This window comes from Larimichthys crocea, chromosome XXIV (assembly GCF_000972845.2).
Source record: "Larimichthys crocea isolate SSNF chromosome XXIV, L_crocea_2.0, whole genome shotgun sequence".
In the NCBI taxonomy this organism is placed as follows: domain Eukaryota; kingdom Metazoa; phylum Chordata; class Actinopteri; family Sciaenidae; genus Larimichthys; species Larimichthys crocea.
This window is the reverse complement of record NC_040034.1, coordinates 10,095,878-10,123,817: the sequence shown is the minus strand read 5'-3', so window position 1 is coordinate 10,123,817 and position 27,940 is coordinate 10,095,878. Positions and strand designations below refer to the sequence as shown.

General features: G+C 42.1%; 1 protein-coding gene across 3 annotated transcripts; it reads right to left on the bottom strand.

Moving 5' to 3' along the window:
- Window positions 1-27,929, bottom strand: rnf144aa (ring finger protein 144aa). 3 transcript variants are annotated; one of them, XM_027274819.1, is made up of 9 exons: window positions 27,797-27,929; window positions 27,336-27,715; window positions 10,947-11,097; window positions 8,929-9,033; window positions 7,780-7,840; window positions 5,952-6,168; window positions 4,468-4,615; window positions 4,081-4,170; window positions 1-2,353 (listed from the first exon to the last, which is right to left on the bottom strand). In XM_027274819.1, exons 3-9 carry the CDS (start codon window positions 11,079-11,081, stop codon window positions 2,222-2,224), a joined length of 888 nt encoding a protein of 295 aa, XP_027130620.1. In that variant the 5' UTR covers window positions 11,082-11,097; window positions 27,336-27,715; window positions 27,797-27,929; the 3' UTR covers window positions 1-2,221. The 3 variants fall into 3 exon arrangements, with proteins under 3 accessions (XP_027130620.1, XP_027130622.1, XP_027130619.1); XM_027274821.1 differs by having other exon boundaries at window positions 27,336-27,587; window positions 27,797-27,898; XM_027274818.1 differs by lacking the exon at window positions 27,797-27,929 and having other exon boundaries at window positions 27,336-27,785.
- Between the last annotated feature and the right edge of the window lie 11 nt (window positions 27,930-27,940).

Below are 27,940 nucleotides of genomic sequence, written 5' to 3'. Positions count from 1 at the left end.
TTTTTTTTTTTTTTTGGTAACTGTAGCCACAATTGTCATGGAATGCTACATTAACACTGGCAAATTACACCAGAAGGGAGGGGGTAGTAAGCAGTAATAAATGGCTTATTTAAAACATTAGAATGGCTATGTAAGGTAAGAAAAAAAAAAAAAGATTCAGCAGACCTGACACAGGGTAAACATACTGAAATAATTTGTGGTAACTAAATGGATAACATTTTTTTTTAGACTGTTTTGAGAGTCCTCGAAAAATGAAGAAAAAAAAATGGCCAAATTCTGTCCAAACGTTAAAGCTTTATAGCTTAAAAACAAAACACCACAACATAGATGATGACAATAAAAATGGACAGTTTCTAAATAATTCCCTGATTAAATAAAAAAAAAAAACATGATATGCACATGTATGGTAACATTCTGCTGCTTTCGCTATGAGAACCTGCCCATGGCATATTATGATCAATCCATAGCCTTTTAAGAATGGTGATGTACAAACTTGCATAGATAAAGTGATATAGTACAGAGCAGCTTTTAGAATTATGTGCCAAAAAACATTTTATATTTACTCTATAGGCTTTTCTGACGTCCCTGCAAGGAATAGCTGCTTGTTGTTGGAGTTCTAACTACCAACAAAACAAAACATCGACACTCGGACCACTAACGTATGCAAGTTTGCAATTTTGGGCCAGCGGGTATTTGTTAAGTCTTAACAGAGTGGGAGATCTGTTTGCGATGGTTTGGTGGATGTTGACCAGCTCTTCTGCTCAAAAAGGCTTAGAAAATACAGGCCCCAGGTCACACAGAACATCAGTTTAGGATAGTTTTTTTGTTTGTTTTTTACAGTATGGCTATCAACAGTGTGGAATATGGATGACATCATAGAATCATCTGAATATAAAGGGCTTCACTGACTGCTTGAAAATGCTGTTAAACATGCTTTCCCTGGGATTATTTGGATTTGACTTTTAACTCTTTTTTTTTTAATGCACAGGGGGAAATGCCTGATTTTGGCTATTCTCAATTTAAGGCTATTCATTTCTATTTGGCTACACCACCACCCAGGGACTGAGAATTACAGGAGTGACATCTCTTTTAGTGTAGTATTAAAATGGTTCCACAACATGTGGATACAAAGTCCTCTGATAGACTTTACATTAATGCTTAAATTAAAGGGGAGTACCACTCAATTTGGGACATTTCTGGATTTAGGATTAAAAAAAAAAAATCTGTAACAACCTCCAGCAACATATCCTCTCTCTCTCTCTTTCATACACACACACACAAATATGACTCCAATGTCTGGAGGTGTTAAGAAAATGAGATGCAAAGATTTGGGTATAAAAACACAAGCTGAAAATTGAACAAAACTACTTCTTCATTTTCATTTCTTTTCTTTTTTTTTAGATTTGAGTGGCAATCCCCTTTAATAATTGTACCTAACCGTTTTGGAAAACACTCAAAAGTACAACACATAGACACTACTCTGAGCACAGTTCTATTAAAAGCAACAGGTTATAAAACATTGACATCATCAAGAGGACGTGCTGTACATCGAGTTGAGAGTGACAACAGCCTCCCGCCTCTACCTCAGTCGTGAACGTGACATGGAAATCACGTTCTCTGTGCAAATCGAGTCGACACCAAACATGCGTGGCGCAACTCTAATGCTACGGACTGAATCAGTAGAGCTACATCGAGTGTGGTGGTGGGGAGAAAAAAAAAAAAAAAGCTTTTGTTGCGTACGACAAACCGACAGAACAGAGCGATAAAGTAAAAGTTCTTTCTAAGATGGCTCCTGCATGATATTGTCCATACAAGAGAAAAGCATTTCTTAACTTTCATTTTTCCTTTGTTTGTAATGACCCGCCAAAAATACCACACCAACGTAACCCACAACCGAGGACCACTTAGAAGCGGCCCAGACTTCCTCCACGTCCCCAAACCACCAATGTCTCACACGCATGGACACAGCGGCCCATAGACAAGTCTGACCTTGGACCCTGCACCTCTCCTCAGGCCAAGATGTAGGGACGATTTTCCACCATGCCTCTCTCATGCAGAGCAATGGATCCCGAAGCGGCCGGGGCTGGTGCAGGCTCAGCCCCAAAAAAATATGAAGCGCTCAAAAGCTGGTGGGAGGAAAAGGGGAACGTAAAAGGGGTGAAAAGGAAAGAAAGATGGCCCATCCTTGAAGCGGCTCTCCGCTCCAGCTCTGATGGCGTGGTTAGGTTGGCAATGGGTCGTCGTCGCCTTTGCTGCACTTGCATTTGCAGCAGAGGACGATGGGAGTGGCCAGAAGGAGGAAGGGGGAGGCAACCAGCAGGAGCAGACCGAAGCCAGCAAAGATCCCCACGACCTGCAGGAAGCAAACATTTGAATTAAAAACACAACACTGATACATTCACTCTTAGTAATAGCAGGTACATCTAGGGGTTGAATGCAGTGATGTTGCACTTAAACCGACCAATGTATCAACATCTTAAAAAGCTTTGATCACACAAATAAGAGGTGAGTAGGTCGGTAACTTACACTTTTCAAACAACTGTTTAATTACTTTTTATGGTCCGACAAAGTATCAAAGTTTTTACTATAACAAGTGTCACAAGCTCTTGCTTTCATTCATTTAAAAATCACATGCAATACTACACGCTGACCAGCAGATGGCACACAATGCATCAAAACAACAAACCTTTGTCAGCACAGTTGTTTTCAAAATGGTTCAGAAAGCTCAGTTTTCCCATTGCCAATTTAAAACGCATTTTATTTTATTTTCACTCATACTCAGGCTGGGATATGGGAAGTGATGGAGTAGATCGGCTACAATTCGATAAACCGAAGAAAACTGAAGCTGTGCACTGAATTACAAAGAAAGCATTTATGGTTTCAGCGCTCTGACAAAGACAAACTAAACATATGTTGCTCTAAATATGTGACGCTGTGAACAACTAACATGTTCATGGATTTGAAACCAACTTCGTACAACGCTGACATTATCGAGATAACAAAGTTGATGTTTTCTTTTGATCTTCCCTTTCCTGTTATGAGCGTGGAAAGTTTGGTATATCCACCACACGGGGGAGCCAGACACCAGCAAGTTCAGTGCTGCAAAACAGAATACATAACACCCAGTCACATGCAACTGTGACTTATAATAGCTCGGTGCTTTTCATTACGTTTCGAGGGCAAACACAGGTATCACTTGCAAACAGGTTCCTGCCTGTTATTTAAGAAAAGTCATTACCAACTCTCCTTTTATTACTCGTTTCCCAGGCTGTGCTGTACATGAAAGCATGGTGTATCAAACATAATTTGGTCTGATTAACAGACCCCCGGTGATGATTACACATTTAGTACATGACCTTCCTTGTAACTGATGGTCTGACTCTCGTGGAATCGCCGACCCCATGTTGTCAGATACAGATTTTTGCAGTATAGGTTTTACCCTGGCACATCTTGTATTTATGAGGGAACGATGGGGGTGAATGAGGAGAGCAAGAGAGAGACAAAGACACACAGAGCAGTGAAGCTATAGCTGGCTTCCACCAGCTGAACTGTAATCATATGACTCAGCCTGCCCCACTGGGCAACAGATGCCAGTGTGTATGCTAATGTTGACAAAATAACAAGTATGTTGGACAAAGGGATGTACCATCCCATGAATAGATTATTTGACTAAGACACTGAGGATGGACTTAAAACACATTGTCACATGTGGGAAATTTGAATGTCATATCTAATCCTTTATGTGTAATCCGCCATTTCACATGTGCGAAATTACACGTCATATCCAAGCCTTTATATGTAATCCGTCATTTCATTTGGTTACCTATCAGTAAAGAAGGATCTTGGTTATGTAAACCTTTCTTTTTTTTTTTTTAAGTGTTGGAAACAGCAGGACACTTGTCAATGCACGTGGACTGCCCTTTTCCTTATTGTGCTGTCAAGATAACACGAGCCCGTCACCGAATGTGTGAGCCACAAAGAGAGAAAGACGCAGGGGAGCACGTGGATGTCCACATGCTGCAGTGTGGTTAAAAAAAAGTGGGGAGCCCTGAGTGAGTGTGCGAGAGATGGGTTTCTCACCTGTGTTCTGTGCCAGATAACGGACGCCCTGGAGTGGCCCAGTTTGTTTCGACAGGGCCCTTTGTCATAGTGGATCAGGAGAAAGTCATCCTGTCTCACACACACACACACACACAATACAGATAAAGATTGACCATTAGCAGTCTTAAAGACACAGGCAGCTGTTCTGAGAAAATTGCTTTTTAAATGACCTGTGTGGTACGGTCAAAAAAATATTTACATTTATAGATATTCTTATTAAGACCAAGGTTAAGCTATACCTTCCTGATAATGAAAGCAAACGCTGCCGTAGGGAAGACAAATGATGACTACATAGATTTTTTTTTTTTTAGAGCTGAGGGAAAGAAAATGATAATGTTGTAAAGAAACTATGAAGACCCAACTCACATCCAGGGACTCCAGGCAGTACCAGCAGAAGGCGTGTTTGCAGTTCTTGCACATCATCTGCGCACAGCCCTCGTCCCTCTCGATGTAAACTTTACACTTAGGACAGCGCTTGATTGGTGCGTCATCCTCTTCGTTCTTATAGAAAGAGCTGGGAAGAAGAGAGACACAAGCCTGATATGGTTTTTTTGTTTTTGTTTCCAAACTACTCAACATTCACTTTACAAGAAAGTGCTAGGGATGAGATTGCTTTAATGCAGTAATCAATATTTACAATCTTCGGTGGAGCGTTTCTCTTCTAAAAAAAAAAAAAAAAACAGTCACTAAATGGCATTGAACTCCCTCACACTCCCTTATTCATCCCTCATGTTGGTGTCAGTTTGTCCGTATCCATTTCTCCTGTTTCAGTTAAGTGCTGACTGCTGAAATGTGGAGGTGAGTATCGTCATTCTGGGCTTTGTCCTAGGACAGCAAACAAGCCTGTTCTTTTCTGATGAAGGGGATATTCAAGCGAGGGGGCTCAGAGTTTCTTATGTCTTCTTGGGGTGCCAAGAAGAATCGGATTCCAGTTTTTAGAGGAATCCATACAGTGACCATATGTAGTTCAAACACGGAAGCTCTTTTTCCTCTCCCTGCTTCCACTGTGGCCTCTGAGCTTGCTCCTGAACCTGTGCACACAGAGGAAAACTCTGCAGAGCTAATGACGTTTCCAGAGTAAGAGGATATCACAAAGAAACGGGTCAGCTGCACGTCTCCTCAAAGACAGATCCTGTATCCTTAAAATGAATAATGGGCCCATCTCAGACTGCTTTACTGCAGTTTTAGTTTCAGGAGATTGTTTTATATCCGTCTATTACTTTGCGCTTGTGCCCTGGCTGATGCTCAACTGGGCAGAGGCTGCGAAACAGCCAGCCAGAGCGCCTGTCATTATATATTTAAGGACGCACTTGAATGAATCCTGCAGCAAGTTGTCCTGAACTCCGGTCAGGTGAACTGAACATGACGAGCGAATTGCTAATGAATATCACTTCCAGGGATTTCCTCTCTAGAGGCTTTGCAGTAGTTGATACTGTCAGAACATGTCAAAATAAAATATCTCTTTAAAAAGATTGAAGAGGTAGTAAATCATTCAAATAATGCAGACAGGGGTTTAAGCTGGCTTATCATAAACAATTATTTTCTTCACTGATTAACCTGTCAGTTATTTTCACGATGATGGTCCATAAAAAAATCACAATGACAAGTTTTCAGAAGGTCTTACCTCTATGTCCTGACCTCAAAGTACCTTTTTATAATCTGATTAACACATTCATTTGGCTTCTCTTCATTTATGAATGAGTTACCAAAGGAGAAGCACGTATGAATGTGTTAATCAGAATGTTTTTGTATAATCTAACATCTCATCTGATAAATAAAAGAGAGAAATTGAGAAAACAAGAATCTCAAATGTAACGGTGCATTTGATGAACACGCGTGTGAAAACCTACCTGTTTTCTCCTGGTAGGAAGGAGGTAATGGGCAGGTTGTTCTCCTGGCAGGCCTGACCGGGGTGCCAGTTGGCCTTGCAGGCCGAGCAGAACTCGAGGGCACAGACGGCGCACTGGACCAGCTGGGGCAGCGCTGGAGAATCTGCTTCCTTTAGTTGGCACACGGCCTGGCAGGTCGAGGAAGGGCACCACGTCCGGCATGGGTCCAGCAGCACCTCTAAAAGGAACAAAGTGCCAGTGTGATGGACAGTAGCTCTTTTTAAACCAAAGAATTTGTTTTTCTTGGGACATTTGTTTTGGTAGAATGTGGTGTAAATGTCACGTGAGAAAATTGATCTTTTTTTTTATTTGGCTGAACAGATTATGTGGGATATACGGGATAAACCGACTTACAACCTTGCATTTCGTAAAAAGCTTTCCTGCATGTAAATATTTTATATAATGTACATTTTTCATTTTGGTTGCTGTTAGTCGATTATTAATTTCTGTCTTACTCTATCTATAAAAAATCCATGACTTCTCATTTTGTTTGTGATTTTTGCACTTTTTTTGCACAATTTTTTTTGCATTTTTTTCTGGTTGTTGTGACGCGTTTTGTGCATTTTGCCAGCTCTGTTCTAAGTTCATGGCATGATGCACTTGCCCTTATATCCTCTCCTTCCTTCCCCTTGCCTTTCTGCCAAGAACTCGGAGCACACATTCCACATGCACTCTTGGCTCAGCCTGAGAAATATGGAACGGTTACAGCAACTGTTCTGCCTGACTGGACTGGGACATTGATGAGACGGCTGACTGCTCTTATCCACGCAGCATCAACAGAGGCATTCGAGTATTTTTATTCATTTACAGGACCCCCCACCCCCCATGTGTTCCTATACCGTGTGCTTTGTGTTCGTGCATTTTTTTGTGCGAGTGAGATCTACATGTTCTATGTACAGTTTGTGCAGCCGAGTACGTGGAGAACCTGCAGGGCGAGTACCATAAAGGAGCGACAGCACGCCATGGTTACTGCTTTCTCTAGTAGCGCAGGAAACTCTAATATTGACCGATTAACATGTTTACATTGACAGCATAGAGCGAAGCAACACAGAGCTGGCATTATCTGTCCAGCACTGATAACAAAGCCTTTTAGCAGTAGATTAACATTTATTATTATCAAACAGTAGAACAGTGTAAACTAAAATATCTCTCAATGCTACATCAGAGTCACTCAGTCTACGTGCCTAGAGCCGAACCAATCCAATTAGAGTCTCTTTAACCAAAGTCTGAAAGGCTTTCCCTTTCATGCATATTTGATGGGCACTGGTGTTTCACTTTGATGGGGATGACAGGGTTGAGTCAGAATACTACAGTACAAATCAGACCAATGTTAGGCCCGAGTACTTCTCATAAAAATATTCTTTGCAGTTCATGTATGGTATTGAATCCATCATGTTAGGTGTCAGAAGTGAAAATTGAAACACTTGTGCCGACATGGTGAAGTGCGTGTGCAGAAAAAAACGACAAGCTGAAGACACATGTCAACGTTCCGGAGCAAGCGAGCATTGTTCAAATCTTTTCTATTAGCTTTCCACAGATACCCCATGGTGTAATTCAATAGCAAAAATGTCCACAGGGGGGTAAATGACTGATTCCAGACACAGTGAGGAACAGTTCGGCTACACTTGCAAGACGGGATTGTCGTCATCCTTTTGTGTGTCACAGTAAAATTCGGTTTCCCTGGAGGACAGGAGGGTCCACGTGCGACTGCGACACACAGTCATTGCCCACACATCACCCACTGAGGCCTAACACCAACGTGCTGTGACTGCTTTTTGCATTGACTCACCCCTTTCAAACTGAAGCTTCTTGTATCTCTGCATCATCTCCGTGGCCACCATGCACTCAATCTACACAGAGAGAGAAGAGAAGAGAAGTGGGAGGGGAAATAAGCAGGTCATTGTGCATATTTATAGACAGAAGCTGCAAGGAGCAATTACACATTCAGTGTGTGAATATCATTTAACCAGAACAACGTCAAATTCAAATTTCTACAACTTGCCACTTGCTCACCAATAAGACCTTTTGTGCTGAAAATGAGAATCCCAGTGCCAAGGATAATTTCAAGGTGCATACACAGGTCCACTCAAGGTTAAATGTACTCATTTATCAGACAATGAAATGAGCATCCGGGCTTTGTAAAAAGAGCAGTCAATTACAAGGTGAAGGCATTGCTGTCAGAGCCGACAGGGATGCACTGCCTGACTGGCAGGAGTAGCTGAAGCTCCATTAAGGGCCAGTGACACTGATTGATTAGAAACATAAGGCTGTGCTGAACCGTGCTGTGCCTACAGCCCTCTGAGACCAAGTGAGAGAATGAGTGAGTCCATCAACCAAACTGCCCTCAGGATGAAGAGCGCTTCGCCCTCAGATTGACCCGATAGGAAGGCAGGCACGTATGCACGCTCATTATAATGGAATAAACACACAAGCAGGTGGAGTGCCAGTGCTCATTCTGGGTAAAAGCTAGAGCTCTGAGGGGGCGTCGAGGTGTTCAGCTAACTCCAGATGTTAGTTTTACCAACTCATACTTTTTTTTATTTTTATATGTGGGTGGAAAAACAGCACGATAGGAGGTCTGTGACACTGAAAACATTGATCTGTGGAGACAACACGTGACTTTTTGCTCATTTCAAAACACCAGTAATACATGCGCTACATATAACAGCTTGTTGTTCAAGTTCACTGCAAAATTCTGTACACCACTGTGTGAAAATAAATAAGTGACCATTGTTTCTGAAAACTGCTGCAACAACAAAAGTCCAGTTCCAGTCCAGCCCAGCTCTAAGACATACCAGACATTATTAGAAATGTTCATGACCCTGAGGAGCAGCGGGCAATGTTCTCGTATTGCAACTAGTCACCAACTAAAGGGCAAATTCATCTAATGACAGTCAGTAAGTAAGTCAAAATGTGACTTTTCCCTTTTTATCAATACCTCGTTTTCCTGCAAGTGTCCTCTTTTGGGACAGGCAGAGTCTGGACAGCTAATTGCAGTTTCGAGGCCTTCTTTAATCAGGAGTTCCACATACTGCTTCAGGCACTGAAGGGGAAAAAAAGACAGAAAGACAGACAAATATAACATTGACCTAGTTCAATATCCAGTCAGCAATAAAGAGACTCATAGGTCACGGCTTGTTTACCCACGTATTTCCTTTCTCATCTACTGTAACTGCCTATCTCTGTGTCATTTCAGTCCCACCAGGATTGTGAAGAATTTTGCGCCTTTTTTGTTGTTTTTCTTTACTTTTAACCTGCATCAAAAAGTCTAAACAGGCTTAATAAGACAAAAACAAGGCAGACACATTGAGAAACACTGTTTCCTTTTTATTTTCTGTAAGAATCTTAACATTAGTACTGGAGTGTAAAAACGCATTTACCCCAGTACTGATAATTAACCAAAACAAACACGGGCTACAAAATAGTTTTCCTCCACTTGCACGTAAAAATTGCCAGATATTGTTTTGCTCGGTCATTTGCCGATATATATGATGGCAGGTGGGACTTGTTAGTAGTCGCCATCACTAACTAACATTCCCACAGTGGTGTGTGAACATGCTTGGTGTGTGTTAAACAGGTGGTGTGGAAGACACATCTATGGCAGTTTATTTGATCTATGGTGGAAAACACATATGTGTCGTGGGGAAGGGGCGGCATGTTTGGTTATTTTGCAATAATTGTGCAACATAGTAGGAAATATGCAGCATATTGCTGTTTACGCGGTAATCCACGCAATCGCAAAATCGCGAAAAACTGGAGGGACTGAAAAGAGGCAGGAGTTGTGGCATTTGTTGAAACGCTTAAAAAATAAGCTGCACTAATTAAAATGTATTACACTAGCAATGGATCAGATATATAATGTGAAAGTTATCAACCGACTCTACGGCATACGTCACCTCAGCGCTGCAGCAGTGAGTGTTTTAGCCTCTTTAAGCCAAGTGTTTTGGTTCAGTCTAACTATAAGCATTGTTTTCAGCTAATGTTAAAATAAACCCAACGTAAAAGAAAATAAACGTTTAACAGTTAAAGTGACGTATATTTCCCTCTGGAATTGGTGGAGACCAAAACAAAGCTGAAAGAACAATGAATGGAAGTTCAAGCAAACAATTGTTTTGCTAACATGTTCAACTTTTTAAAGTGATAAAATGTGAGTAGCATTTTAAGCAGAAAGGATTAGCTATTAGCTCATTTAAAGGAAGCAACTGTGACATCTTTAGATTCAAATTTGGGATTATTCGGACTCAAATCTACGAAGCTGAATGATTGCGTGAGATTTAGTAAAATTTCCATTTAAAAGACAAACATGCCCAAGCATTTAATTAGCTTATATTCTATGGTAATGTGTTTCACTACACTGTGTGTTGTGTTTTGTATTTTCTCTAGTAGCTTAAGAGAGACATCAGGTGGTTTTTGTGTTTATATTGTGGTTGACCTCTGTACTAACTGAACTTGGGTAATTCCTGCCGCCACCAAGACCATGTTCGGGGAAGTGGTGTCTATTTTTAGTGGTCATTCTTGGACATTGTTTCCTTTTCTCAGGACTAGATTGGTTCAAATCTGACAGCCAATGGGTGTAACTACTCCTTTGTCATGGCCTTTTCACACAGGTCCAGAGTGTCCAGTGTAATAGATCCTGAGGTCATTGCCAGTTTTAATACAATGGAAGTCCCATGTGGCTCTTATCAAGAAACCTGAATATTACATTTACTTTGATGTGGAGAGAAATCTTCTGAAAACGCTTGCACTGCAGATATAAGTTATTTTGGTGACTTTGGCTTTTTGAAACATATTGTTCTTTTTTTTTATGTGTATCAGCTTTGAATATTGCTCAATAAAAATAATTCTCTTTCTCGATATTGTTTTTTTAAATATTCTATAAACTTGATTCGTCAATGTCAAATCATTTATTTTTCCTTAAGTCATCATTCTATTGACAGGAAACAGTATCCCGCTCACCAGTGTACAGAAGACACATTGGCACTGTGTGATGGTGGTCATCTGCTCCAGAGGGAACTCTCCAAGGCACAGCTTACACGAGACCAGGGGGTCCACGGCCAGCTCCCAGGTGGGACGGTACCGTGCCGTGGTCATCTTTACCGCCACTGAGCTGAAACACAAAAGAGAGACAAAGGAGAGGCGTGTTACGGTTTAATGTGGCCGAGAGCTTCCTGAAATAAAGTGAACAAAGCGGAGTGGATGACGCTCCAGATGCTGCTGATGACAAAGTAAGAATATATGTAGCTTGGTTTTGTTTCCGTCTATCTACATAATAAATGCAGAGTTGAAGATGTGCTTTATTTGTTGTGGCACAATCAGCAGGACAGTTTGAGCAAAGACTGAAGAGGCATTTTCAGGATGCGTACACGCACACACACACAGGCCTGCTGTATGCAGAATGGCACCAGCTCTCTGCATAAATGGCCCTTGTCAGCTGCGTTCATTTTTATTCCAGGCCTCATGCTTTCTGGCAGAACAGAAGCAAAAGAAAGAAAGAAGAAGATGCACTTCAAAAGCTTCTGAAACTCCTGTAGCTATCATCAATCTCAGCTCCTTGTGAAATTTTCACTTGGGATGAAATAACACTTTCCCCCCTCCCCTCTTTCTTTTCACTGCGCGTCATCGCGTCTCTTTTGTGAGAGTCAGAGAGGGTTATTTTAGGCCATCTCGTCTCACTCTCTCCTTCCCTCTGTAGCTAAGAGCAAAGAGCACCCACTCGGCTGTTTACAGGAAGTGGTCCCGCGCGCACAACGTCAGCACTGTCAAGCTCTCCCCGTGCTGCTTAGCAACCGGCCGGAGGAGGATTTTGGAGGTGGAGGGGAGGCATGGATGGGAGGTGGAGAAGCGTGGCAGAGGAGAGGAGGGAGAGGGAGAAATTGCGGTTCGCTGTAACTCGTCATGCCTTCCTCAAAGCGCAGCTGCATGTTCGCACACATGCAAGAAGAGGACTGCGAGTGGGAGGAGAGGGGTAAGAGTTCACATGATCGCGGACTCATGCGCCGTCTACATGTGCCACCCAGTTAAGGGAGTGGAGGGAAAAAGAGATGACTGAAACGGTGTGTTCTGTTTTTGCGACATATATCACGTCACACTGCTCCTCTTAACACAATCTTAATCTGCCATTAGTACGGCTGGTTAGTCGCTACTCTGTGCAAGGAGAGAAGAAAGAGGAACATTCTTAAAGACTTGGGTGAGGATACATGAGATCACCCTGTGTGGTCTATTATTAGAAATACACTTCATTGGAAATCTGTGAGTGATTGGATACTGCAGCCGATGAGACGAAAGTGCATCACTATACACTTCACTGCAGTTCTGTCAAACTACAAGCGGAGACAGAAGAAAGAGTTGTTTTCTTATGCATCATTTAGACAAAAGTAATGGATGTGTTAAGCGAGGGTTTCAAAAGCCAGATGGCATCTTCTTTTCACAACTTTAACGTGTATCTTAGCACAGTTAGATCGAGAGGGAGAGCATTGATTTATGTTTTCATGCAAAGGCGAATGGTTTCATTTAGAAGATCTTTAAGCCGAGCCTTTTTTTTTAAGGCAATGAACACATTTTGTCACAGTGGAGCAGTTGATCACACTGGGCAGAAACGCCATCGTGTAAGTACGAAAAACTCCAGATGCAAATCTGGAAAGGAGGAAAAGAGCCAATTAGCGGGACGGAAAGTGTTTGTCAAAAAGTGCAGCTTTTAGTGACAATGTGCTAAATATATAACACAATTGGTGTGAACAAAATCTCTGCGACAACAGAGCAGCTAGAGGTCCATTCTCTGCACCTGTTATCAGTGAACGACGTCCATTGAGATGATGCTCGGCTTGGAAAAATGCGTCATTTGATTAACTGTTTCTCCATCCTCCTCATTTCTTGATCGTGTCTTACTGTCGGTGGGAGGACTGAAGAAGTGAGACAAACTGAGAGGAGACAAATATGAAAAAAAATCAAGATTCGTCATCTCATGTCTGACTCAAATCACCTGCTTTCATCCATCTCTCCACCATCCGTCACACTGGCCAGAAAGCACTAAGCGATGAGGAGGCTCTATTACGTAGGTGCTGAATACAAGAACTTAAATGGCGATTTTCTATCAGGATGGAGCCAAGGACTTACAAACAAGACCCGTAGGGCAGTGCGATGATGGTCGTCTAAAATAAAGAGAAAGAAGACTTTCAGACTTCAATAACTGAAGTATTTAAATCGCACTTGGAAATAAAACTCTGCAGGTGAACCCTAGTTATGTAATGGAGAGTGTCAGTTTCAAAGCAAGTCCAACAGTCAAAGCAACATGACGCATGAGTTCCAAAGTAGTGATGGAAGAAGTATTTAGATACTTTACTTAAGCTTTATGCTGTGGAAATACTCCACTACTAGGTAAATGTCCTGCATTCAAAACCTTACTTAAGTAAATATATGCAAGTAATATCAGTAAAATATACTTCAAGTAAAAATACTCATTCTGTAGAAAAATGGTCAGTGTTATATATGATGTTTTAGATTCATATTACTGCTGCATGAATGTGTATTTTCCATTTTACTGCTGTAGATGAGCGTGGATATAGTTGAGCTCACTTTAAAGACTTCATATACTGCTGGGTAGTTTCATCAACAACAATGCATCATATCCTATAAGATCATCATATGTCTGTAGTGCCAGTGTTACACCCATTGTGAGAAGCATTCATCTCTAAGATATGTGATTTCACTGCACAGGAAGGGTATGAAAAGTAACTAGTTACTAAAGCTGTAAGACTACTATAGTAGAGTAGAAAGTACAAGATGTAAGAAAGCAGCATAAAGGATGGAAATATTAATGTAAAGTACATGTACCTCTAAATCGTACTTAAGTATAATACTTAAGTAAATGCATTTACTTGTAGTAACATTCCAACACTGTTCCAAAGAGGCAAAAGGTACAGGTTACAGGAGCATCAGTCGTGAAATATTCAAAATGTTTAATGTAAGAAATTCAAACAAATTTATTTTGACAACATGGATGCTGCTCGTTCAATTATAGAGCTGTGACAGACACTTCACAGGAGGACAGGTGCTGAAAGGCGAAAAACTATATCAACACCTCTGTGACAGAGTGTCAGAACGGTACAGCTGACGACTCGAATGACAGCAGTTCCAGGAGGACTGAAATTAGGCTTGTTTCTTCATCTGTGTCTCGGTCTAAGCTGCTGGACTCTATTAGCACTGTGGCAAAGAGAGAGAGAGAGAAAAAAAAAAAAAACTCCCCGTAGGAAGTAATTCGCACTGTACAGAGCACGACTCTCTAATACATTCGAATCAGTTTCTCTCCTCCTCAGACTTTATATTGGCTGCGCAAACGCTGACAGACTGGGTCGATGAGGACAAATGAAATTGTTTTGTAAGGATGGCCTGAGGAGTGGTGGGAGAGCGAGGGAGGAAGAGCGACGCAGGGAAAATTAGTTTTCATGAGAAAAGGTGGTGCAGTGCCTTCCCTCTGCTGCATTATTAACTAGATGGTCCGTTATTACTGAGAAACACATATACAGTATATTACAAGCTGTGGGACTTTGTATGCAGGCCTCCATGTGTGCTGCTATATGTCTGAAAAGGTCGAGACAGAGAACTTAAAATCAAACCAGCGAGAAGTGAGTCAGAAGTTAAACATCCATCCTGAGCAGTGTCAGCATGTGTTAGTCATCAGTCTGGCGGGAGCTCATACCTTAACTGGCTACAGCAGCACTCATGCGGTAATGACTCCATATCCCAGTAACAAACAAACTAACAAACACACACACACACACACACACACACACACACACACAGGCATTAAAAATCCATTGCATAACACGGGTGGAAATGGTCATGGAGAAGCAATTGAGGAGAACTTCTCTGATGAGAGGCAAATGTGGCACTCAAATGGAAACACACATACACGCCAACAACAGCAGAAGGCAACAAAGCCAGGTTTAGCCCTAAACCTGAAGTTCTAATCTTAAGCTCATACAAGACCAGACGCAGACTTGCACGCATACATTATGTAAGTATTTCTTGTTTCATCACATTGTGGGAATGACTCTATGTTGCTGCTTCCATATCCCATTTTCCATAGCAGGTCTGATCAAATTCAGTGGTAACATGCTGCTTCACAGAGAAACGAGAACACTGCTTGTCAACACACGCCTGTGTCAGGTGGATAAAGTGCAGCTATTGTATGCAAATTAATTTCTCGGCAATACTTATGTAAGCCTGCAACAGTCAAGTCCTGATTTGTTATTAAAGCAAGTTAATCTTGTCTTTAATTGTTGTTTATGATCTTTTAAGTCCTGACTGTTTAGACAATGAATCAACTGGTTGATGAGGTTGTTGCCACTTTCAAATCTAATTGTTCTGCCTTTTTAAAACTTAAAGAAAAAATATTCAAAAAATATTTCCAGTGCAGAACAAACACACATTAATACGTGTATAGCATGTGTAACCATTCCCAGAACCTTTTTCAATGATAACTAGACCCTGTGTACAATAATCTACAGAGAGTTGATGTAGTTTGATTCTTTTAAATAAAATATAATTTATAGGAACCATGTATATTACTGTTGATTTAATTCATTGAATTTTGGACTGTTAGGTGCTGAAAACAAGTCTTTTGTATCTGTAATGGGCATTTCCATTAGTTCTAGACCAGATGCTTAATAATCAATTTGTTACAACCATAGGATTTCTTTTTAACTGAACTTGAAATTTATATGAGCCGCCTTTAGTGTTTTTGCCAGTGTCCAGAAAAGAGACGTGACCTGCTCTGCATTCAAATAAATGCTGCTCCCAAGCCTTTAAAGCAAACAATAAAATGCAAATTTTACACTCAGACTGAGGTGGGAAGTTGGAGCACATTTTCATATAGTACGACATGAAGCCTCACACTGCGTAATGATGCGGGTTTTATATTCACGAGCAACTAAACTCAACTACGTGCTTTCAATGCAGCTGCGTGTCCAACCGCTACCTCATCATTCGCCCTTATGGAGGAGAGACGATATGAGAAAAATGGAAAACAAATGGGGGGGAGAAAATTGTTCAGCTCCCAATTTTCACCTGAGTTGACAGCGTGTAATTACATAATGTCACATCAAAGCATTGCATAAGACTCTATTTATATACATCACCTATGGCTGACGTGAAAGAAAGCTGTTAACAACTGTTAACTGATCTGGGAGTGGAGAGCAGCCCACGCACTTTTCTCCCTCATTCGCTTACAGTCACACAAAGCACACAGATGAACATTCTTTCAACACGTCCACAAAGCTGTCCTTCAGCTGATTTACAAGAATGCGCTGTCAACCAATTAGATGAGTCGGGGAGAGCGCGGTGAAGGACGAGAACTGAAGGCTGCACTGTGTTCAGCTGGAGACGAAGCCAGGGCCCGGGATAATATGCTGATGATATTCTACCTGAAGTCTGGGGATGAGCCAGCGCACTAGATGTTCAATTGTGTCATTATTTGCTGCAGCTGAATTAATGGAGTGAGAAGCATGATATGATACTAGCTGACTGGAGCAAACTTTGTTCGGACTGACCTCATCAGCGAAACCAAATCTAAGCTCAAGTTTACTCGTCGACATTTCTGTCTGGCATACTGCTTGTTGTCTCGCTGTTGCAGCATTACACGAACACATATTCATGTTCACAAAGCATGTGACTGGATCCACCATGAAACCCACATATATTGAATCACCTGGAATTTGCAGTCAACTAAAGAAAAATACAGATTTGTCTGTCTGCATGGGGATCTGAGTGAGCACTAAGTGATCCTGCTGTCTGCTACTCCCTCCCCTGTTTCTTCCTGCCTTTCCTCCCTTAACAGGCCGGGCCCCTCTCTTCATGGCCAATTAGTAAGGCCTTCAAGTCTCATTTCTGTCACATCCTCTCTGTGTCCTCTGCCTCAGAGAAAGAGGGAGAAACTGAGGAAAAAGAAAGAGAAAAAAAGAGACAGAGAGAGAAAGAGAGAGACAAGACAGTGGCGATGTGCATCCATTTTCCAGACTCCCTCGGCTCACCTTTACTGCCTGTGATTGCTTGTCACCTTGTTGTGAAAGCTCCCAATGGGCAACAGAACAAACAGGCCGAACAGAGCAAAGAGGAAAAAAACGCACAAACACAATAAAGCACACGTGCGTTAAGACATCTGACAACAATGCCAGAATGTAGGTTTTTGATTCAAGCGGGCAGTGTGCAGTCACCATTAGAAATGCTAATTTCTACTCTCTTAACTGATGAGTCAACAATTTGTTGGTCCCCAAAAGCTTTATTTTTTTAAAAATGACATTATTGACCAGTAACTACTCAGTTACCTTCTCGGCAAGGTTATCTGACAGAAGGGCTCTGAGTGAGGAGCACACTGACCGAATAGTGCCATGATTACTTCCATGACATTTACGTGAAATAATAGGATTTGCACGCAGGATTGTATCTCCCGATCAGCATTGATGAAGTGGCACGTAAATTCAGTTAGTCGTTTTCGCTTGTGAGCGCCGTCGTGTTGTGATGTGATCTTTGGCTGCGAGCCATCCTCGATCCACGCGGGCGGCTGGACGTTTGTTCTTAATGTGGTGCAGCATAGCGTTAACTTAACATCTACTAAACATCGCACAGTGAGTTTGTACAGTACCTTTCTGGAGGTAATGGTCCCACGACTAGCTCGGTTTTACATGCCTCATCTTTTACTTCGGACTGATAACTAGCAAATTCGTGAGCAGGGGGGTGTATGCAAATTCTTCTACACTGTTGTAACCAGTCAAAAATATTCTTGGAGGTTAATCTTATTCTGTCTGCTCAGATGGATGAACAAAATTCGAAAGAGAACTTGCAGTGTTTTCTCAACAGCATGACTTGAATTTAAAAAAAGATTAAGTCAATAAGCGCCTGGCTTTTCAAACAAAGCCTAACCTTTTCTTATGTTCATAAACAAGACTGTCATCTGCAAATACTTTATGAAGTAGAAAAGTATGGTGAGCTGCCTTTATAAAAATGTATAATGTTCAACTTTTGTTGGTATATTTTGAAGCACTACATTACATGGCTGTAGTGTATTGAGTTTGCGTAGATTTCTATTATTACAAAGTGTTTATATTCTCAAAGCTTTTGTGTTTACTCCCTTCCTGGTGAGAACTTGAAAGCGTGGTTGGTAAAAACACAATGTGAGCAAGGTAGGGTACAAATTACACCAACTTCTTTGCGACGCTATTATTAAATCCTCTGCATTTTACAGTGAGTACTGCAGTGAATCTGGAGTAAACCCCGCTGGTGTTCAGTCTTGCAACGGTTCATCTTCTGACAGCCACCTGGAAAATAACTGATGGAAATAAACTTTGACGTATGATGCATGTTCACACCCTTTGCCTTACATAAACGTATGAGTGGAAACAGATCTCCTCTCTCATATGGAGGCGAAAGACATTCCATGTTATAACCTTACAGAGAAGCACATCGCCTACCTACCTGTCAAATATGCAGCAACACTATTTGAAGCACAAATTCTGCCTTTGCCTGGATAGTAATCAACATCTTCTGCATTATTCATGCAGTAAATGATTCCTCACAAGCACTGAGGCAAATCCAAAACCAAGCAGCACATTTAAGGCATTAAATTCACAACCCTCATTATATTTACATGCCATATTTCCATCTGAATTATAACGCCGGTGCACTACTAAAAACAAAAATCAATGTGGAACATGTCACTACTTACATCACCTGATGAAAATAAAACATTGATATACCATTCCAGCATTTATTTTGGGCATGTTTATTACAGGAAGATGTAGGTCATGGGTGTATGTGGGCCATAGGTTGATGTGGCTCACATAGTACAGGAACAAGGCTGAAGTCATACTGTGCCCAGCCGTAGCCCACAAACTCTGAATGCCCAATTGTTATTCTCTTGAACAACTATAAACTTAAGCCATGTTTTATAAGCCAAAACACACACACACAGACTTTATTTTTGGACAGCTCAATCACTGAATGTGAAAGGTGACGGGCCTTCGTTGGAGGAACAGCGGTCGGGGACAGTAACCCTCTGTCCTTGACATGTAGGGGGAAAGCTAAGAGGGGAGCTAAGAGTGGTGATAGGCCTAGTTTTTCCATGCCCTGAGGAGTTACACAACCACCCAGATGTATTTTGACTTTGTGAGTGGTGTGGGGAAGCTGTGTGTGTGTGTGTGTGTGTGTGTGTGTGGTACCTAGCAAGTCAAAGTCCATATTACAGTTTGGGCCAGGCAGTGGTCATGCCTGGTTATGTAGGGCAAAAAAGCCGTAGTCTCATGTCTAATTGGTCTCTTGCCATTTTTCTGCTGCAATGCAAGATAAATATACTCTCTCCAAGCGGGAGTACACAGTAACTGCAAGAACTGCGATGGGTCTGCTCAAGCTGGTTTGTATTTACTTTACTCGCCAGTTTGTTGAGTGACGACATCTCTGATGAACCTTCTGCACACAACCATTGCTACTACTCTTTGTTAGTACGTGGAAGAGGAGTGAACAGCAGTAAATATGATTACTTAAAGTTCACAGTAAGATGAATGCCTCACGCTGCTCTCCACTGCTGCAGCAGGGCTACAATAATAAAATAAATCCAGTGTTAAATTAGAAATCAATCTATATACCCTGGCGATGTACAGCACCATCACTACAACACTCTGAGATAGAAGTATAGCGTGGCCTTGATGATCAGTTTATACCTTTATCAGCAGTCAGTGTTTGTGGTACCAGGGGTCTGTATGATAAGTGCAGGTATTCCCTATGAAGGAATGAAAACTGCAATAATATACAGTCAATTGAGAGGTTACAACCACTTAATGCTCATTATGTTTGCAACAGTGTCAACAGGTACAGGAAACTGTAAGCTCTACGCACGCAGCAACGCTAGACCGCAAATCGCTGTCTGTCAGCAGAGATAACAGTCTCGCAGCGTTAATGCCAACCGGTCGCGGAAACCATAAAGCCGCTCTAAGACATAAGACAGAAGGGAAGCAGAACAAAAACAGGCGAGCGAGTTGGGACAAAAAAAGAAAGAGGAAGGGAGTTAGAGTGAAAAGCAAAAAGGGAAAAACAGAGAAAAGCAGAAGATGAGAAGATGCACAAGAAATCATGTGAAAGTGCAATAAAAAAGGGAGTTGCTTTCACACCCCTGGAAGCCTCCTGAATAGACCATCAGGAAAACAAACAGAGGCATTATTACTAATGACTGACTCTAAATGTTCATGAGCTTCAACCACATTTTAATTGCTCTGTTTCTTATTTGAAGTTTTTAATAATCTATGTTGAAGAAAACAAGGCACTCCTTGACTAAGTTTTTTTTTTCCTCCCTCCCACTTGTATGAGTCAACTCAGCACACACCTTGCTGTTCTGATTTCACAAGAAAACACCATCAGACTCCGCACAGAGCAAAACATTCAGTCTAGTGAGCGAGGCAAGAGGCAATTCTTTAGCCCACAAAGTCTTATTGTCCAGGGCGACGTAGCCAGACTGTACTGAACAACGGTGACAGCGTACAGTTCTCAACAACACAAAGAATAATAAGGAACATAAAAAACAAGATAAGACGACTAGCAGAGAGTCTTTATTTGAGATAACGTCACATGTCAACTCCAGAAGTACTTAAAATGAGGCTCTAAGCAGCGACAATAGGCTTGATCTCCCCTCCAAAAAGCCATCTAGGCTCACATTAGTGTCTCAGAAGCTAAGTAAAGACGACAGACGTGCCACATTGAGCCTATTTCTATTGACAGATGCAGAGAGCCTGAGCAAAGGGTCGACTTTGTTGGAAATGTGCTGTGGCTCACTGCTCTCCAGCTTCAGTCATTATGTTTACATATATAACTTGCGTGCTACCTGAACTGTTTATAGAATCAAAACCTCACACACGCCCAATCCCCACTGAGGAAAAAAAACTTTTTAACATCCTGAATCCGCTTAGCTCAGCAGGCTACAACCATGTTTGGACTCAACTGCTCTCTTGTTTGTGTCATCATGGGAAGTTATTTTCAGTTTGTCAGTAAAGACAGTTATATCCACCCATCCAGAATTCCCTTTGTACTTCCATCCAAAACCGAATCCAACAAAAATAAGCTGGCAAAACGTCCCGTTTAGAAACTCTTGTTGGTTAATGCTGTTAACGTAATTTATTGATTATTTCATTGTGTTTGTTTCTGCCAGGTTTTTTCATCTTTCAAGTGAGCCTCATTGGAATTCCTTGTCAATTTCCATCCAAAGCAAAATGTGAGAGAAATACTGCAGTGAAACCAACTTGGTTGTTTATTAATGGCAGAGGAAAGAAAAAAAAAAAAAAAAGGACTGCTCTTTTTCTCCCAAAAGAAATGTCAATGTTCATGAACACAGCAAACAAACAAAGTCACACCCATCCAGGGCCACGGCCAACAAATAAAGACTGTATTCACAGACTGACGTAACTGTAGTGGTCACTTTAGCACATTTCTGGCAGCGTTTCTTAAACAAGAACGCCTTATGGCTGCAATCCAAAAAACGCCTATAAAGAAAGACTATTGACAGTTGGGAAGTTGGGAGTATTTGATTAGAGTCTAATAGAAAATCTGGCAGCCCATAGACAAATGTCATATCAGAGCAATAAAGAGGGTAAACAGGAAATTTTCGGAACTAATTTGAAGTAGTCTGCATTTCCACCACTGGCCATAATGCTAATTGTGTAACTAATGTCAAGCAAATATATTAAATTCTTACCTTATTTTGACTGTGGCAATGTTTGAAACATGAATATGTGATGCGTGGTGCCATTTTGGTTTAATAAACTAACAACAAGGTCTGTGTTCGAAGAAAGAAGCAATGTGTCATCAAATACAAAGAGGTGATTAATAAAAATGATGACGCTTTAGGAAACTCAGACAAGAGTAGTCAATGAATTCAATTTGTATAATAAAAAATGGCCTTTATTCATCGGATACTAATGTGAAAAGCACACGTACACAGGCTCTTCATATTGCTGGAGGTAACTTGAGACTGTGTGTTAACACACACACATACTTCTACAGCCCGCAAAGAGAGTGAAAATTTAGTGCATGGTTGACATATCTTCACTTTGAATGCACAGACTCCTGACTTCAGGTCCTTTGGGACTACATCAGTGTGCTCAGACACACGTCAACCCGGGGACAAATCCACTGTGGTTAAAGGAAAGGAGCAGGACATGAGCAGATCTGCTTTAAGCTTACACACAACACAGAATCTAATAAAAAAACAATATGTTTCACCTCATTTTAAAAGCAGCTGAATAGTCTTAAGACTACTCGACATTTTTATCCTTTTGCGGATATGACTTTATGAGAACACTACACAGGCTGGTGCTCAATTAACGAGTGTGACTGTTTCATGGTGAGCACCGCGGTTACTTAACTGGACAATAGAGTTTTCATGGTTAACACGAGGAGAGAGAGCCACTCCAACAGAGAGGCACTCAGCGCGTAATCTGCAGGGTACAGTGACACACTCACCAGCAGTGAGCTAAACAATTCACAAGCAATTTTAGCAATCGCTGAGTTAGGGCAATGCAGACAAAGCAAACTGGGTATTGACTCCAGAATTTTAAAGTTTTGTGTCACCGCAGGATCTCCGGCAAACACTTTTTGCTTCCTTATTTTCAGTCTCTCCGCTGCCGAGACACTCCCAACACATCACCGTCCACAGTTGGCTTTCTCACATCTTATATAGCTCACCACTACCACAACAGTATATCTTTCATTTTACCCTCCAGCCTTCATCTTTGCTGTTGGGGAACTGCTGCCTTGTAAAAAGTGAACCCAGTCTCTGAGTCCCATTGCAGGAGAATGGGCAAGGAGGAAGCCAAAAACTACTGTGGGAAATGCGCCAACATCCTGTTGTTTCAAATACACAAAGGATGTAAACGCACTAAAAGTGAGGAGAGGAAACACTCCAAAGGAAGATGACTCTGTGTGACTCCACATAGCCAAAGAGTGAGGACATCAAAAAAAGGGAGTGGTGTGAACAGTGCTTGCATTCATCCACAGATGAAACTATATTACATGCACTTTGCTGGTTGCTTCTTCTTATACAGACTTTACAGCCCACATGTTACATGGCTTGTTATATTCTTTTTCAGGGGTTTAAGCCAGCCACTCACTGTAGGTTACTGGCTGGCTTAAACTCCTGAAAAGGCTGGCTGCCACCAGTTTGGGACATAATGAAGCACCGGATGGATACTACAGGGATATCAGACAGTAATAAGCTTAGGAGGAAATTGTTATCAGACTGATAAAACTATAATTTTAAGATAACCTAACAGAACTGAAGTCCCATTATCCATTCTAAGGTCCTGACACTACTACCTCATGTCTTCTGTAACATCACAGAGGAAACAAACAAAACCTAGCCAACCTATTTAACACCAGTTACAATTAGAAGCCTTATGATTATCATGAAATCAACCCCTATTTTTAAATTCACATCATCTTTCTACACTGTAATTTCTATTGGTTGTGGCGGGGTGCGCCATTCCCCCACTGGATTTTGTTTTCCTAGCTAAGCAGGAGGAGCCACATGGAACACGTTTGTCATCACAGTTTGCGCAAACCATGATTTGTTATCAAAAATGTGCCTAGAACTAGTCAGAACTAGAAAAACCCCCCACAATGAGCTGTTCCAACTCCAATTCCTCCGTGAGGTTTATTTGTTTTTTTGGTAAATACTATTGCATTCCTGACAAAGTAGCCACTCCAGGAGGTGTTTGCCATCATGTTACGCTGTGCTTGTCATTACCACGGTAACCGGTTTTCTTTCCGAATCACTCGAGCCTTAAAATCATAAGGGTTTAACTAAATCTTTCTGTAGTTTAAGTGCATAAGTCTTGCTAGGCTGCAGATTTCATTTCGCCGGGGAGTAAAAAGTGTCTCCAGTGCTTAGGCTTTTACCGTGTTCCAAGTATAAGTCAGATCCTCCCAAAGGGAGACAAAGTCAGAAGTTTAGATTCACTGCACCATTCATCTGCTCGTGCTCTGTGCTATGCCAGGATGCACCAGATTTTGGTGGATCACTGGCACTCCCAAATTCCGGCCTACATCCTGACTCATCTACTTCAGTGATTTCCAACATTTCTGAGACTTACAGCAGAGTACGAGCCTGAACGTGTTGTATTGTGCTGTTTTTATGTGTAGGTGGAGGGCATCAGTGATAGAGAGAGACATAGTAAGAGCAATGGATTGGCTTATTTGCAGTCGAGCTGCGTGTGAGTTGTACCCCTTTAATGAACATGAAGCATGATTTGTTGCTGGACTAAAGTCCATTGAGGCTACAGTGGGTGGAAAACCTACTTTCTCCTCCAAGAAAGTATTTCTTCCTGCCTCTTTTTCCACAGTAACTTTAGAAAGAAACCAATGTAGTGTCAATGAGTGGGATGGACACCAAAATGAGAACTACAAATGTTTTAGAAAGCTTTCACAAACCTTTTCTAAACTCCATTATAGCTGCAGTGGATGTATCTCAACATAAATATGTACTTCATCTATATTAAGTGCATTTCCCGCAAGAGTCAGGAAAATCTACAACCAAATAAAGAATGCGGTGACATCTGTTTCTAAAAAAACATGTTGGCTGTGGCGCTCATTAGGCAGTCAGTACGTATGGATGGATGGTGTTAAAGTAGCGCAGCTCGAAAGGAGCTTGACAGTCAGTATGAGGAGCTTGTGTAACAGTGGAAATGTCAGAAAAAGATGAACGCGTGTGAATTTACAAGGGGAAAAATCCTGAATGTCCGGCTCAAGTTTTTTTTTTCTTGTTTCTCTTGTTTGTGTGGGCCTCAACCACAAGGAACTCCTGCGATTTTACACATTCCTGAATTGCTACATCTCAGAAAAGTGTCAGACGGTCAGCAGAATCTGTGGTGCATTTATTGTATTGTCTCGCTTTATGTGCCCCTACCTGTCTGAGAAAACAAGAGCCCAAGAGAGCAGTTCAAACTGCCAAGAGGATGTTTAGAAAAGGCGAGCATGATGATGCTTCTCATAACAAACCCTACCTGATCCCAACTCAGTGCTAACAGGCTTGGATACAAGCCATAACACACAGAGCTAAAGCGCTCTCTGAGCAATGAACATCATTTTCAGGAGCCATTTAGAACTCAAGTGGTTGCATTGTTGACTGTCTGGTGTGAACACTGCCCTCCTCTCAACCCTGGCCCCACACACACACACACACACACACACACACAGTACACCTGGAAACCTGTACCAGCCTGAACGCTCGCTCACTCACTAACAACACTGCTGAAATTGCACCTATAATGTTGTATAATCCTTGGTAACCTGACTGCACGAAGGCAGACTACGACCCCTGGAGTCAGATTACACCGAAATCACTTCTCTAGACACGTCGTCTCTAGACGAAACATTAGGATAAAGGAGTGATCCTGGAACCCAGGTGAACCACTCGAAGAAAACTGACAGTAAATGACTGGTTAATACTGGTTAAGTATATTTAAACAGTAATGTGTGTCACATTTCTAGATCAGTTCCGTCTCAGGTTAACTAATCTCCTTAACGTTAGGTGCTGCTGTGAGATCTGCAGTGGACGTGACCACGTTTATAACTCTTACACAGGCAGACGGCCTCTTTAGGAGCTGGATATTGGACTGGAAAACCAAAGGACTTCCTTGTTTATTCCCCAAGCACACTTGCATGATTGCAACAGAATGTAAAATGACATCCTACAAATCGAGGACAAGAAAGTACAGCAGGCCGAGAAGACAGCATTGCATTTACTACCCTTACTGTATTACTTTCATCTGTGTAGTTATAATAATCCATGAATAAGGCGGAAAACTAAAGATCTGTCAGGCACTTTGTTCTGCAAAACACTCTTTAAAGATTGCTTAAAGGCACGATCCAAGGCTGAGTCAATGTAAGACAAACTTCACCCCCCCCCGCAATCAGAATATCTGTTCACCATGCCCGCCACACAATAACGTATTCAGCAGAGATCTTTTTCAAAAGCGCAGCAGTAATATTTTTCAGTACATGCCAATGCCAAGGTCAGGCAGACCCATAAAAGGCTTAGATAAACATGAAGTCTTTACCAAGAGACTGTGTGAGGCTAACGCACCAAAACAAACGCTCCTTCTCCTCCTCGGTCATGCGTGCATGCCTGTGCACGTATGTGTTTCCACGTACATTTGTGTGCGTGTGTTTATTAACTCTAGACTGGAATGGCACACCGAGTTCTTGGCATCATAATCTGATTCCTTCTCACTCTTGAGTAAACTCATCTCCCCTCTCCTCTGGGGACGGGCTGACTGCCGCTGGTCACTGTGAGGAATGTCTTTACAGTTTTGAACGGGCCATCTTTTCGCTTGTTTTTCCCGAAACAAATCTGCAGCAGCGAGCACAGCGGCTTCAAGCATTTACCTCCCCACCACCAGATGGGAACGGGGCTCTTTCTAAAAGGAGGACGGAAAAAGTGCATCACAACATCGCCTGTGAAATCCCACGTGGAATGTACAACATTCCCTAAATGTGTTCATGTGTGCGTGCGAGAGAGAGCGAGACAAAGAGCGTGTTTCATGATGGAGCTTTCTGCAGTGTGGCTACAAGGATGACACTGGAGAGAGAATCAATAGCACATGATGAGAGTTACGTTAAAAGCCGAGGGTTGGATCTTGTGTATGCATCTCTGTGTGTAGAATGAAGTGAACCACTGACATCCTTACATTCAGTCTTAACAGGATGTCAGCCTAACCTGAAAGGAGTTAAGGCGGCGTTAGAGAACACTGTGTACAGGTGGGATACACGTTACAGAAAGACACAAATCTCACAGCCTTGACAAGCGCTGGCTGCAAAGAAATGCTTTCTGTCCAGTAGCCTGGTTTCATAATCTGACTGTACCCTTAGATGGGGGGCTGGGGGGCTGGGGGGGACCTGCTGCTGCTTAAAATGGAAATAGCAGGCCACCCAGTGACCTTTCAGAGCTCAGGGGAGCTATCCATTCATGAGCATGTTGTGTTTGGAGTTGAGATGCAACACTCTGCAGCAGCTGCTGTATGGGGACAAATATGATCTAAGATATGGGGGGACAATTACAGCAACTCTGATCAAGTATCAGCAACACACACACACACACACATTGGAAAACCTGAGTGATGTCATTTTGAAGCAGCTACCTGCAGCCAGTGCCTTGTCATCTAACACAGTCTCAAACATCAAGCACAACACATCCTGCTGTAAGAATGGGCGAGAATAAAATGCGACAGCTGTGGAGGATCATACGCTGCGTTTTTTTCTTTTAAAATTAATTATTATTTATTTATTTATATGAAATGCACAAAAAAACCTTACCTGGCTTTCTGAGATAACGCCGTCTTGATGGTGTAAGCTCAGGAAGGGCTGAGAAGATGATCTCCTGAATTGGATTAACGAAGAGGCGGCCAACCAGTCAGGCAGAGGAGGAAGAGGAGGAAGAAGAGGAGGAGGAGGAGGAGGAGGAGATCTCTGAAGGGGTGATGCCCATGTTCATTGTGTATCCCTCCAACAGCAAAGTGGAAACATTTGACCTGCTACTGTCGTCTCTACAGCGGCCCTGGTGAAACACTAACAGCGCAGATAAATAAGCTGCAGCTGACTCTCTCCTGTCTGTTTTGCTTGACAGTGGGATCTGTTTGCAGAACCAGAAACCGACGTCTGCTCTCGATCACCGCCGTCAGATCGGTGCACGAATCCTGCGAGACAGAGACAGAGAGAAAGAGAGAGAGAGAAAGAGGCTGTCTCCTTGCAAAGGAATCCGGGGGCGGTGTGTTTACCTCTCCGCCGTCCCCGCTGCCGTGCTCGGTAGGAAGTCAGCTGCTCCGCGCTGGAGAGACGCCATTTGTTCGTGAGAGGCTTCACCGTGCGCTGTCTCTTTAAGAAGAGCTCAGCGGACACAGCCAGCCAATCACGAGCAACAG